This window comes from Lampetra fluviatilis, chromosome 46 (genome assembly GCF_964198595.1).
Source record: "Lampetra fluviatilis chromosome 46, kcLamFluv1.1, whole genome shotgun sequence".
In the NCBI taxonomy this organism is placed as follows: Eukaryota; Metazoa; Chordata; class Hyperoartia; order Petromyzontiformes; family Petromyzontidae; genus Lampetra; species Lampetra fluviatilis.
The window spans coordinates 5,689,512-5,704,929 of NC_136320.1; the positions used below are offsets into that span (position 1 = coordinate 5,689,512).

General features: G+C 50.3%; 1 protein-coding gene across 1 annotated transcript; it reads left to right on the forward strand.

Moving 5' to 3' along the window:
* The first annotated feature begins 497 nt into the window (after positions 1-497).
* LOC144947705 (uncharacterized) lies at positions 498-7,079 on the forward strand. The gene has a single exon (XM_078877007.1). The coding sequence runs from the start codon at positions 1,112-1,114 to the stop codon at positions 2,576-2,578; it is 1,467 nt and encodes a 488-aa protein (XP_078733133.1). The 5' UTR covers positions 498-1,111; the 3' UTR covers positions 2,579-7,079.
* Positions 7,080-15,418: the final 8,339 nt, after the last annotated feature.

Genomic DNA, 15,418 nt, shown 5'->3' on the forward strand with positions numbered 1-15,418 from the left:
GGAGAGGAAACGCGGCGTGGGGAGCGACTCGCTCCGTGTGCGGTGGGGTGGGAGGAGGGGACTGTGCGTGTGTGTGTGTACCACGTGTGTGTGTGTGTGTACCACGTGTGTGTGTGTACCACGTTCGTGTGTGTGTACCACGTGCGTGTGTGTGTACCACGTGCGTGTGTGTGTGTGTACCACGTGCGTGTGTGTGTACCACGTGCGTGTGTGTGTACCACGTGCGTGTGTGTGTGTGTACCACGTGCGTGTGTGTGTACCACGTGCGTGTGTGTGTACCACGTGCGTGTGTGTGTACCACGTGCGTGTGTGTGTACCACGTGCGTGTGTGTGTACCACGTGCGTGTGTGTGTACCACGTGCGTGTGTGTGCGTGTGTGTGTACCACGTGTGTGTGTGTCCACCACTTGGGGCGTGTGTGTGTGTACCTCGTGGGGCGTGTGTGTGTGTACCACGTGTGTGTGTACCACGTGGGGCGCGTGTGTGTGTGTACCACGTGTGTGTGTGTGTGTACCACGTGGGGCGTGTCCGTGTGTGTGTACCACGTGGGGCGTGTGTGTGGGTGTGTGGATATAAGACTCGGAGCCACAGAGCACTGAGCTCACACGCGGATCGCTGCTGCGATTCGTCTACGCAGCATCAGCGCGCTCCGTCAACGTTTCCGTAAAACCCTCCCCACCCATCGTCAAACGTCAACATCATCCATTATTCATCGTCACACCTTGCTGAGCGAGCAGTCAGGTGGTGGCTGTAAACATCGATTAGTCTGGACACGTTTCAGCGGCGACAGTCGTAGGACTCGACACTAGCTGTGGGTGCTGAACAGCGGCAGCGGCGCTGTGTGTGTGGACACACGGAGCGTGGCACGCACAGCGGGTCTGGGCTTCGAATACAGCCGATTTGTATCGCCGGCACGACATTAGCAAGAGGATTTGATGATCCCTGCGGGCAGACTTTAGTCAAATTGCTGCTGCTGCTGCTGAAGACGAAGAAGACCGACACGACCCGTCACACGCAGAGTCTGCATCGTGGACCGCAGCCACTTGCGAGTCGGCGGACCTCTCGGCAAAACCTCGTCGAATACATTTCTCCCTCGCGCTCCACGTGTGGCCATGGAGGCCCCGTTCTACCACGACGACGTGGTCGGCCTTCACTCGTTCGGCCAGGTGAGCGCCTTCGCCAGCTACTCGAGCAAGAACGTCGCCCTCCGGCAGGGCAAGGCGGCCGCGCAGACGTCTCCGCTGCCGGGAGTGCTGCAGGCCACCGCGTGCGTGGGTGGTCCACCGCTGCTGCCACCCTCGTCTTCGACGTCGCCCCTCGTGTCTTCAGCATCATCATCATCATCGCCACCATCGCCACCTCCTCCTCCCGCACCGCCGTCAACGTTGTCATCTGCTGCATCTTCATCATCCTCGTCGTCTTCGACCTCGTCTTCTCCATCCGAGTCGGCCATGCTGAGGCTGTCGAGCTCTGACATGGAGCGCTTCATCATCCACCACCACCACCGGCAGCAGCAGCAACAACAACAACAACAGCACCACCTCCACCACCTCCACCAGGGCGGCCCGGGGCTGTCGGCGCCGCTGTCCCCGGGGCTGCACGGCGCCGTCTCGGGCGCCTTCGGCCGCGGCTGCAGCGGCAACGGCAACGCCGCCGAGGAGGAGAAGGACAACTTCGCCAATGGCTTCGTGCGCGCCCTCGAGGAGCTCCACAAGCAGAACATCCGGCACAGCGCCGCCTCCTCCTCCTTCTCCTCCTCCTGCTCGCCCGCCCTGGTGAGCCAGCTCCACGGCTCGGGCTACGAGCCCCCCCACCACCACCAGCAGCAGCACCAGCAGCACCTGCTGCCCAGCTACGCGCCGCTGCTGCCGCAGCACCACGCGGCGGCCGATGTTCGCCAGGGGCCCCCCTCCTCCTCCTCCCCCGCCGCCTGCTACGCGGACCTCGGCGGCTACGGGCCGCAGCTCGGACTCGCGTCCACAGGCGGTGGCGGCCTCCAGCAGGGCCTCGCGGGGACCTCCGCTGGAGGCCTCGAGTACGGAACGTCGGCCCTGTACGCGCACGCACAGAGCGCGGGCCACGCGTCCTCCCTGCAGTACCTGCCCAGGTCCCAGCAGCAGCAGCTGCTGCTCAAGGAGGAGGAGGAGGAGACCCTCCAGACTGTGCCCGACCTCATGCACGAGGGTGGTGGTGGTGGAGGACCTTCCAACGCCTTGTCAACGTCGTCCTCTTCTTCCTCCTCCTCCTCCTCGGCGGCGGCCGCCGTGAGCGACCTCGTGGGGCGCGGGGCCACGGCGCCGGTGGACATGGAGTCGCAGGAGAAGATGAAGGTGGAGCGCAAGCGGCTGCGCAATCGCATCGCGGCGTCCAAGTGCCGCAAGAGAAAGCTGGAGCGCATCGCCCGCCTCGAGGAGAAGGTGGCCGCGCTCAAGGCCAACAACGCGCAGCTCGCGGGCACGGCGGGCACGCTGAGAGAGCAGGTGGACACGCTGAAGCAGAGGGTCCTCAACCACCTGGGCAGAGGATGCCGCTTGGCCACTGGGGCCACCCAGGGCGGCACGGCTCTGCAGGCCTTCTGATGGCCGCGGGCGTTTGATGGGGAGGTCACGCGATTCACCGAGCCAGCGAGTCGGGCAGGCGCGGCAAGTGGCAGCGGCAGCAGCAGCGGCAGTAGCTGCTGCGTCCACGAGAAGGAGGCCAAACGGGAGAGAGTTGACGGTGGGGTTTTTCCCCCATGAAGGTTGTGGAGATGATGGAGATGATGATGATGATGATGCGTCGAGAAGGGCTTGCGTGGACTGAGCTCCTCGTGCTCACGGCGGAGGGCGAGAGACGAGCGGCAAGGAGGGCATCGAGGCGCGTGGATCATTCTTCTCGAGACTGCAATTCTGGCTGTGATGATGATGATATGCAGCGGCGTCGATCGAGATTTGGCTCCCAAAGTTCAGTGCCCACTTACGATTTAAAATATGAAATGTCTCGTAAAATCTGAAGTTTTAATTGAGTGGTACATTAGCAGGATACGGTGGCGACAAAAGCAGTGGATATGATGGTACATCCCACTGCAGTACCGTGAGTCCTGCAGTACTGTAGTGGTACCTGTGGTGGTACCTGTGGTGGTACTTGTGTTGGTACGTGCCACTACAGCACTCTACGACTAAAATACGAAAGCATGGTCGGAAATTGAAATACCGAGATTGTAATGTTTACGCGCTAAAGAAAATTGTGCGATTGAATATTTGCGACCGCAGATTGAATGTAAAGATGTTTAGAAAGGAGGAGGCATTTCTCTTGAGATGACCTATATTATTATTTATGTGTTTATAGATGTTTCCCTTAAAGGGACCGGCAACTGCCGTCCGAGCTTTCGGTGGTGGTCTTAATTTGATAGTTTCGGTGGAGTCACCGAAAAGGTGGTGGTGGTGGTGGTGGGGGGCTTCAGTTCTCACAAGGGAAGTGGCGACGTGGAATCGAGCCGGTTTCAGAACAGCTCTTCTTGAGGCCTGCGAGCGAGTGCAGCTTTAATTGTGGAGGCATTTTGGCTTCGAGAAAAAAAGCCGTGAGTCACCACCACTCCGCCTTTGATGAGAAAGCCTTTAAGCCCCCGGGGGGATGCGTGGGTGGTGGTGGTTGTGGATGACGTATTCAACCACCACTGCCAACAACAACTACCCACCGCATTTTTTTTATTAAACTCCTACCCCTCGGCAAACCCGCGGGGCTGAAACGTTCCTAGGCCAGAGTTGGGGGGCCCTGATGATTCATGCGGCTTGCAGTGTTACACGTGGGGGCCTTTTGTAATACAATAGACAATATATGGGTCTCAGAAGGGGAGGCGATTTGAAAGTGCCTTGTACAGGCTGAATGTTGTAAGCGGTGCCATATGTGTGTGTCGCTGCTGGCTGGGTGGCCAACCAATACGCACACGCGCACACGTGCATATGTTCGAATTCAGGCTGTGGTTGACTTTGCGACCCATCCCGCCGTGGGCGGGCTCGGTGAGGGGGTTAGTAAAACGCGTAGCCACCACGTTCAGAGACGTGAACTGCTTTTACAGACTGACTGGGCCCCGCCAGTGATTGTGGACATGAGCACCAGCAATGGTGATGGGCACTGCCCAGTACTCGTTTTATTTGATAAACGCTTTGCCTTTGACTATACAGTACTGTGTGTGTAGTTGTATAAGCTGTCATTATATACATGGTCCTATTTTTGTGATTGGCTCCTGCCATATGAACGTGGAATTCCCACTACTGGCTCGGTGGAGGGGGTGGGGGATCCGGCAGTAGAACAGAGCGTCTCGCCACGGACTCTCTCTCCTTGAGCCGCCGCCGCCGTCGATATTTGTTTGTCTTCAATTTGACGATGAGCGGAGCGTGGAGTTCAAGGTGCCGACAACTGTGTTTTAAAATATCGACAGTGTTCACCAAAATGTGTGGTGGTGGTGATGGGGAAGGGAGGGTGGTGGTGGTTATTTTTTTCTGTGTTGCTTTGCCCGCTTGCTGTACGGTAAGAAAGGACCAACACTCAGTACGCAAGCCAAACCCGAGTTAGCAGCACCATGGCAACTCGAACAAGATGTTCGGTAATGGATGGTTTGTCAAACGTCTTATTATAATTTTACTACTGTGAAGTGTAAATCTGACTTCAAAATCCATATCGACAATTATTTTTTTTCGAAGTCAAATGTGAGTCATGATTTGCCAATTCGGTCACACACCGATCACACACACGCACGCGCGCGTGTAACATGCAATTTGCGTAGCTGCTATAGATCTGTGTTTGTGTTTTTAAAGGCACCCGGGCACACGCACGGATTAACTGATGCTCTGACATTCGTTGAAGCACGGTGTTATTCACAAGCAGACATTCCATGTGTTACTATGGTTACACCGACTGACTCACATTGGGAAAGTAATAGAAAACCTACATTGGGGAGTCGATTCAACCCATAATCACCCCCAGGGATTGGGGGGTTATACAATTGGTACTACTTTATGGAAATGTTCAGGGCGCCACGGTGGCTATGAGATGTTAACTACCTCGCCTGGTCTACAGGAGGTCGTGGGTTCGATCCCGACCCTGGCGCCTGCTGCTGCTGCTGTCTATGTGGTGTGTTCTCCCCGTGGGGGCGTGGGTTCTTCTCGGAGATCTCCGGGTTTTCCCTCCACGTTTAGAATAATGCGTTTATGGTATTTGGGTGTTATACATTTTCACGTGATAAACCACTTAATTGGGATATAATTTGTGGCCACGTCGCTAAGGAAAAAGAGCTATGTAGCTCATTGGGCATTGCCTGGTAAAGTAAAAAAAATAGTTTAGTTTTAATGCGGAATTTCCACCACTGGTTAATATGCCTGCGCAGGGTGACCCTTTGAATTCGAGACGGATCCAAATTTCAAGATGACGTTTCACAATTTCCACAATTTTCTGCACCATGTGACACGATGTTCTGCTTGCAATTTACAAATCGTTCTGAGTGCGTAAGTGGTTTATCTAGATGATGTGGTGTCTTTAATAGTGAGGACTGCTCTCAATATCTGGAATGGATTTTTTTTTATCAAACTTGGCCTGGCATGGTATAATTGGATTGCGGAATGGCCCTTGGAGGAGGGACTTTTTTTTATAGTCCGAATCCATTTGTGGTGTTCCATGCCAGGATTTAGATTTATCAATGACCAACTCTGCGGTGTTAAACTCGGCGGTTGGTCAAACTAACTTGGAGTCCATCATACGGACTAATGTGAAACAAATGTTGCATCAAACACATTGTACTGTATTCATTGTATCACCATTTTTTTGTATCTTCAATAGATGTATCATTTCCTGGTTATATTTTGTGGTCTTTGAAACAAGAGATACTTTGACATGTATTAACGTTTACCGGCTTTATGTGAATATTTTTCAATCGATTTGTAATTTAGTTTTTAATGAAAAATGCAAATACATGGAAAAATACTGTCGTGCTAAAAGTGCTAATGGCTGCAATGCTTTGGTTAAGAACGCGTAGACTTTGACAGCCAGGCATAACGGAGTATGGTTTCCTTGATTCGTGCGAGTCTATATATTACATGGACCTGTTGTGTGTAAAATCTTAACACTTTGCAAGCACTCGGCAAGGATTCACGATGGTGGCGCTTGGGATCTCTTGAGAGCCCATTGTTTGGCGTGACCACTCCACGCGTGTTGTTGTGAGCACTTCCGGTTGCCTTTGATGTTTGATGTCGCAGACGAGAAGGATGGTGTGCGTCTCGACAGAGTGGGGACTCTTGAACGTCAATCCATCATCATCATCATCACCACCATCATCATCATCTCTGGGGTAGATAAAATAAGCTCCACCCTTCGCGAGGATGTCTGGTAATTGGTACAAGTCAGCGGTGGTGTTGTCACTGATGGACTGGCACCTGCCATGACAATGTGGAGTTGTAAAAATGGGCTTGCATTTCTCCCAGTTGCTGGATAGAGCCTTGTCCTCAGTGCCCTTTTTTGCAACTAATTGGTAATTTATAGAACAAATTAAATGATACTGTATATAGGATTATTTTAATTGAAAGAAATATTTATATATTTTGATCTCTCAGTTTAGATACTACCACAGTACAATATATAGCACTTGTCCAACGAAGCCTATAATCAGCATCGTCTTCACCATCATCATCTCATCGGGGTGGCTGATATGAGTACGACCTGGCGTTGATCGCGCCACGTGTGCACAGGAAGTCAACAGCGAGAGAGTTGTCTTGATTTATTTACAGACTAACTATGCCACGGTAATGTGGAATTTATTAATCACTGCTGTCGAACGGTGAAGTACGACCACATTATTACGCTACTTTTTTTGTGTTTAGCTGCTACTGTTACATAAATGATAATTACGTACCTTAAGTGAAAAAAAACTTTATTTTCTGTTACCTGATGTGCCAGTTGTGTTTTTTGGTATTTTCTGCCAAAGAGGCATTCTAGCACTGTATATTTAGAAATGGGCATTTGTTACGCGTAACGCGGTCTACATATTGAAAGCTATACATCGTGGCGAGTGTGGCTTCATTACGATTGAAAATAAATAAATGTTGCAAACGAGTCTCGGATTGGTCTTCTGCTGAGTCATCCGTCTGCTCTCCGTGCGAACCACTCCCTTAAATTGTGTTTTGACGGGAAGTGTTTTGAGACTCAAAGCCAGACAAACACAGACACACAGGGCCAGACGCTTCTGGATTCCGAACACCAGCGCACGTGTAGGAGTATTGCAATACAGGGGAAGCGACGTCTAAGTTAGGCCAGGGAAGAGCCTCGGAAGTAGTGCAGACGTCGTGGGGGGCAGGCATCAAAGTGGCGCCCAGAGGAAGATGCTGCTAGCGGTGAGACTGTTGGTTGACTCGGCCTTAAATGAGTACCTGGTGCGCTGTGTAAACATCAGCACGGGGGGGCACCGGGCGTGGTGCCGGCCACCTACGCCCTCGTGTGCTATGTCAACTTTCGTAGGTGCTGCTCGCTAACGGCACCTGTCTCGACAGTATGTTGAAAGCTACACGGGTGACCTTTGTCTTGTATGAGATTGTAAAAGTAGTCTTAGGATATCGGCTGTCGACTGTGGAGTCTAGCAGAAAGAAGCGATGGCGAGGTGTGGTGACATCTGAAGCAGCGGACTTGGTGACCTTGACCCTGGCTTTAAAAAACTAATTCCAAAGTGACCTCATAGAATGCATGTTTTATTTGAATCAAACCTCTGATGGATGTAGCAATGTATGGGTGTAATGGGTTAATATGCCTCACCTGGAAATGTATCCGAAGATATAAAGGAAGGCGGAATGTGTCCAGGCCATAATGTGTTGTAATACATTTACACGCAGCTTGAATACACACTTGAGGCCATGTATAACGTGTTACCAATGCTGGCACACACATCACGATGTCCATGTAGTCATGTTAATTGCTGTTAACCTAACTTCATTATTACCATCAACATCAGGCATGGTCCATCCACTGCTGGATGAAGGCGTCCCCAATCCGATGCAAGATTTTGGAATGAATCTAATAATTTGGTTTAATAATGCTGATTTGTAACGTGCGCAATTGTCACTCGCCCCAAGGCAGCGACCCTGAGCGGCGGAGCCCAGCTCAGAGATCCGTTCAGTAAAAAAAAAAATGTTGTTTGAGAAGCCGCTTAAAGGTTGGTAGGTTTTCGCGACCAATATCTATAATGAGGTTTTGTTTGGGCTAGAGTGCATACATATACATGTGTCGTCGAATCTGCCACCACCCCACACAGCTAATGAGGGTTTACTCTCTAACACACTGGTGTGCTGCAGTACATAATTGGCACGTTTTGATTTCCGAGACAAACCTCACTGATTGACTGTGTCGAATGGTGGCGGGTTTGACGACACATTTACGCGATTTAACCATAAAAAACTTGATTATGAATCAAATTATTTGGTTCTGCAGCTGCTGCTTTTGGCTGTGTGTGATGCACAAGCACACAATACAACATTCGTCAATAACACTGCGGCCACAAAGTAAACAACTGATACACAATGTAGATACACAATGTGATGGGAAGCGACCTTTCTTGAGCGCACACAAATTAAGCCCATCATTTACACGCTATGTAGAAGGCCCATTTCCCAAAACGTTGCAAAATTTTCAACAAAAATTAATGTCACAGTGTTATTGCGGAATCTGTTTAATCAAATTGAAGATCTATAATTTGTTTATTTGTATTCTGCAGCTGGAAGGCTCTCGGTGGGTTTTTCCCACAGGGAGAAAAAAATTACAATGCCGTGTAAAGTTTAAAAAAACAGAACTGGGGATTTTCCTCCGTACAATATACACAAAGATCCCCAGTATAGCCTTAACATACTGCTGGGGCAAGTGCTGTTAGCGAGCACCTATGAAGGCCGACACGACACCCGATGGGGTGGGTGGCCAGCACCACGCCCGGCCGCCTTTGTCTCTCAGCGGCGATGTTTACACGCCGCACCAGGTACCCAGTGCACACGCGCACACACGCACTGCACACACGCACACACGTGGTAGGCGTGGTCCGTGTCAACGTCAGGGCGATTCCAGTGACGCCAGCCAACGCACTTCCTTTTACCCTTATATGGTGTGAGGGGCTGCGACGTCACGGGCACCCCCCTCCCTCCGGAAGTGTGACGTCATGTTTACGGGAAGCTCAGGGCCCCGCGTGCTCGTGTGACTCAGCCTCTTGCGGAGGCCACGTGTCCTCAGGAGACCACGTGACTTTAGGAAGCAACGTTTGCGAATGCGGCCACGCGTCTTCAGCAGGCCCCATCAAATCATAAGGGGAAAAAACAAGTTTTCCTGGCTGGATTCACGCCTGCCTGGCTGGATTCCTAACACGTGCGCGGTGACGTTACCAGGTACATCTGCGTGATGACGTCTCCCACATCCCACATCGCGTTGGCGTCTTATCCTGGTCTCTTGAGATCTGACCTGATAAAACCAAAAATAAATTCGAACTTGAAGCTATCATTGGCCATTGTCCACTGCTGGATGAAATCATCCATACATCTCGCTGTGTAGAGCTTCTACCATCACTACCACACGTTAACTAATGTCATCACTCCGTGCAAATCCATAGCAATGTGCGAAACGTTTGCAATCTGCACATTTCAAGCTGCATACAGAGTGCGCAAAGAAGCATATATGCACGCTTGGAATTGGACTGACAGTAGAACAAATGGATGTGAGCGAGTGAAAATCTAATGAGGGCATCATGATTAAGGCCTGGCTTGAAGATGACGTAAGAGGTTGGTGCCAGAAAGATGTGGCACTACTTGAATATATTGGCACAAGGCAGAGGAAAGTGGAAACATTACGGAATGTGCAGTGGATACATACGGGGTTCTATCTGCCCATGGATCGTGACGAGGATTCAGAATTGATTGTTTGGGGATCAGATGGCGAACATAGAATGTGTGTCGTGAACCCACCTCCCTCCGACACAGCCAATGAATAACGACGTCACGCGAATCAAACTTCCCGAGGGTTCAGCAGCACAGCCCCGTGCGTTGTTGGAGATGAATATTCCAGCATGTGGATGGGCGATACGTTGCGCTGATGCAGCCAGCACCATCACGCCTGCCTGCTGGTTCAAGTTCATGTATTATTAGGTAGAGCCCTGTGAGCCATTCGGCTCTTGAATCGGGTGCAACCGCAACAAAAAAAAACTAAAACATGAACAAGGAAACATCTTAAAGTGACTATGTGACTAAGTGCAAACAGAAAAATCCAAGAAAAAACAACAAAATATTGCAGAAAAAGCACCGTACACCAACGCTGCGTGCGAAAATCCCAGTGGGATGCAAGTCAACAACAACAACAACCACCACAAGACAACTTAGATTATTAGCTGGTGGTAGCTATCAGTGAAAGCTTGTACCCATTTAAATGTGTGCATTCAGGTGAAGTTTCAAGGGTATTAAGTTCGATTTTTTTTACGAATGGTTATACAGTTATCTTCTAATTTTATTTTCACTACAGTATCTAGTTAAGATCCTGGGGATACGAAGAATAATGTAATTAGCATGAAGTTGAATGTTAGAATGAGATAGAGATGTTTATATATTTATGTTTATATATTTTTTTATATTATAAGACTGGCTGAGTGGAGCGATTGTTGTACGATGTTTTTTGAGTTCGAATTTTTTTTTTTGCGCTAAAACCGCATCGGGCAGCTGGGAATGTGAGGACACGTGGAAGCGAGCCGGCACACAGCCCTCGTATTCTTAGCAGTGACACTCGCCCACTCTTGGATTAAGTCAGGCGCATAGTCCACAGAGGGGAGGAGGGTGAGTGTGCAGGATGAACAATACTCCCGTTGTGATGGATTTTCTCGTTATTTTACAGTGGCATTATTGCGGACGGCTATATTCACAGCTTCTTACACACGTGAGAAAACTGTACACATTTCATAGCTTATGTTGGGGGTAGAGTGATTCGGGGGAGCCATGAATAAATACAGACAGACACACAGAGAGGGTGATACAGACATTCAGAATATGTATTTATACTGGAGGAATCCGATGATCTCTAAAGCACTTTTTCACAGAAGCCCAGTAAACACTGATACAGTACAGATTGTGTCGGTGCTGCTTCACGAAACGAGTTCGATTACCGGCCACGAGGCGAGTGACATCTGAAATGATCCTGGACACCAACCCCCTCTCCAGCACGCACTGACCAGCGTGGTGAAGTAAAGTATGGTTCAGTATGGTTCAGTATGGTTCAGTATGGTTCAGTATGCCCATGACAAAAAGGCACGCGGTCGAGAATGGTGACGGAATGGCAGCCATTTGAGGCTGAGTCGACCTAAGGGAGGCCCAGGACTGGTTAAAATAATCGTCACTGGTGCTGTCCCTTGGGCGAGAATCGAACCCGGGTCCCCAGGTTCGTAGCGCAGCGCGCTAACCACTACACCACCACTCCCCACTAGTGGCGATAATCACACAGCCAGTCACACACACACACTGGCACACACAGAGCCACACTCACACAGCCAGACACACACACACAGCCAGACACACACAGCCAGTCACACACAGCCAGTCACACACAACCAGACACACACACACACCGGCACACACAGAGCCACACACACACAGACACAGCCAGACACACACACAGAGCCACACACGCCGGCACAGCCAGACACACAAAACCAACCAGACACAACCAGACACACACACAGACACAACCAGACACACACACAGACACACACAAAACCAACCAGACACACACACAAAACCAACCAGACACACACAGAGCCACACACACACAGAGCCACACACACACACAGACACAACCAGACACAGACACAACCAGACACACAGACACAGCCAGACACACTGTCGGCGTAGCATCGAGACTGCCTGTGTGCACGGCTGTCTTGCCGCACACGCCCCCATCGAGGACTGGGGGTGATGGAGCGTGGCGGGAGCGAGCGAGCGAGGGAGGGAGTCTGTGGTTGGCACCGCCGTGCCGGCTCGGCTTACGGGAATCGCCTACGGACATTCTATAATCGCCCCCACCCCAGCACCCCCCGCCGGCGTGGGGAGGTGAGGGTTTGTGGAAAATGCCAGACGTCGGTTGTAACACGGGACTTTTTATTTGACTGAAATGTTATCAATTGCCAGGCTGATAGTAGAGTAGCACTACGTGCAGTGTGAACTTTACAAATGTTTATTATTTCTTACCTCCCTCCCGTCTCTCCCCCCATATTGCAGATTATATATGTTTTTGGTTTGACAGCCACCCCTTAGCCCCCCCCCCCTCTCTGTGTCCCTGTTTTTGTGAAAGAGTCCAGAGCTTGGAAAACCCAGCCCAAATGTAACGTTCAAAAAACCAAATTTGTTTTCCAATTATGCAGCCCTCTGTTGGTGGAAAGCCACCGAACTACAGAGCACTCTAGAGAACCCCTCTGGGAGGGCACGTGTATTTGGCCTACTCTTCTGCACTGGCCAGCTCAGTAAACATGAAAACGTTGGGTCAACGTTGGCACAACGTTGTACGTTTACTGGTAGATGTGTAGTAGGTATATGAAAGAGGTCACATGTTAAGCATTTGTTGAAAGTTAAACATTACTTAAGTATATGTACTCACTGTGTGTCTGTGGCAGAGCTGAAGGTGCTCGCTAACAGCACTTCCCCCAAAAGTATGTGAAGGCTATACGGGTTTTTTTTTCTTTGATAGAGCTGAGCTGATCAATTACCGATTAATTATCGGTTCGATTTTACAACGACTAATAAACGGACATTGCGAAAACAGATGGGGAGGGGGAGGAAGTGGCGAGGTCCACCTCGTGCCCCCACGTGTGCCGCTGGACGAGAGGTGGTTTCTGTTTGACAGCCTCCTGCGGCTTTCCCTCTCAAGTCCACGCTTCGCAGGGGGGAGCAGGGGAACTGGGAAAACCCAAAATGTAAATTGAAAACAAATCAGTTTCCAATAAATGTTGAAGGTCACGTGCAAAGCATGTGCTAAATTTAAAAAATAAAAATTCCACACATTCGTCAATAACTGTGCGGCGTTCAAAGAAAATATGTTAAGGGATGTTTCGGGCAACGACCCTTCTTTATGAAACTGTTTTATGTCCATTCTGTAAACGCTCTCGGTGTGAATGAGAAACGTTTTCGATTTTCGGATTCATTCTGAAAAATCCGAAAATCGACTCTGGATGTGAAACTTGCGGATGGGCGGGTAAATGGAACGTCACACATTGTTTGTATGTTTGTTCAAGTTAAATTACAGTATTCTTCAACATATTCTAAGTGGAGTGATTACAGTTAATACGTACACAGTGAAAGCTATTTACATCTAAATACTCTACATTTAAATCAGAAAATATGAAAAGTACACTTTTCGAAAACTTTTAAGAGATGACGTGCACATGGGATACGGTCAAGTGGGCACTCTGCCGTACCACCACTCCCAGATCACTGAACACAGCGGCATTATAAACGAACGTGTGACTCATACCATCCTCTCTGGACAATCAGACTCACCGTTACCCAGAATTGGGGGGGGGGGGAGGGTGCACCGCCTCTTGTAATCCGGTTATTCCACGAATTATCTCGTCAAGCCGCTTGCTGCTGCGTCCGCAGTGGCGTGCACGCGCACAGAGCCATCACTCAGCACGCTCGTCGGCAACCAGCACGGAGTGTGTGGGGCCTGCAATGGTGAATGAATATCGGTGACGTTTCTGGCCATTATTGAAAGCATTAGAAATATACAAAGACACAGACCCCTCGTCCAGCCTAGACCAGACTGTTGGGGCAAGCAGCGACGAAGGCGAGAAGGCGACAACGAGAGGGGGCGAGTAGCCAGCAGCACGCCCGACCACCTTCGTCTCCACAGTAGCGATGCTCACACACTGCACCAAGTACACATTTGAGGCACAGTCGACCTAGGGGAGGCCCATGATAATCGTCACTGGTGTTGGCCGTGAGCGGGAATCGAACTCGGTGCGCTGGGTTCGTAGGTATATATTGTATCGGTATATATCGGCGTATATATATCTGTGTATCTATATTGTCTTGTCTGTGTGTGGTTGTGTCTGTGTGTGGTTGTGTCTGTGTGTGGTTGTGTGTGTGGTTGTGTCTGTGTGTGGTTACAGTAGGGGGCACAGGTGGTGCATCAGCCAGTCATCTCGGTCATCTCGGTCAGTCGCCCTCCAACAACAACGGAGGGCGGAGGAGCGACGCTCACAACAACGAGCGGAGCGCCGGGTGGCTAAAGCACAGCAGGTTGGCACAGTAGGGGGCACAGGTGGTGCATCAGCCAGTCATCTCGGTCATCTCGGTCAGTCGACCCGTGGCACCTGCTGGGTCTGCCCCGTGACCTCCTGCCAGCGGGCGTTCGACACTTCACGTGGCCTCAAGGTGCACTTGGCCTGGCACAAGCGTCGTGGTGACGTCACCGCCACTTAGTGGCGAATGGCGGTTGTTGTTGTTGTGTGTGGTTGTGTCTGTGGTTGTGTGTGTGGTTGTGTGTGTGGTTGTGTCTGTGTGTGTGTCTGTGTGTGTGGTTGTGTTGAGTTCTCGCCGGCTGTGCTCTGCTGCCCCCTGGCGCGAACTCCTGAGACGCGCGTGTCGCGTCTCCTCCAGGAGGTGTTGGAACCCGCGTCCTCGCACCTCGCCAACGTCCCAGCTCTCACGTCTCGTGCACATGGATCCCTTGACTTAGCACTGCGAAGACGCGGAGCTGATGTTTTTTAGTGTTTCATTGAACTATCCGTAAAACCTCGCTTCCTCTCTGGGCTCTCTGAAGATCTGCCAAAGTCCGAAAGGTCAACTATTGTGTAAACATTGTATAAGTCAGGCCAACGTGTTAATGCCGAATGTGTTGCGTTTCCATGTCACATGTTGAATATTGTACATGAGCGTTCGCGTTAACGGCGTCCCAGAGTGTACATGGAGTAATCGTGCCAATAACAAACAGTAACACAGCAACATTTGTTCATCCATATTATCGATCAGCAACATTTGTTTGACAAAGTTGACTCTACTGATGAGACCACGAAGAGTTGGAACCAAGGCAGAGTTTGCATGTTTACTGGATTATTTTGGTCTGGAAAGCCAAGAGGCTGAAGGCCTAAAACACATTATTCTAAATGTGGAGAGAGAATGGAGGTCTCATTAAATGTTATTTGTGTTGGTTCAGATAGTCAAGTTCAGGCTTCAGACCCTCTCTGTATGCAACACAAATATGCCCATTCTTGCTGTTCGGCCTCCTGGGATGCAGTAAAATGTCGATGCTATAACAAATTCACGTTGTGTTAATATTCTATAGACTCACGCAGATGCAGATACTCAGAAAGAGTGGGACACAGACTCCCACAAAGACCAATGGTCTCGCATGAAGACCCCTAGACTCAGACACAAATAGAGACACTCATA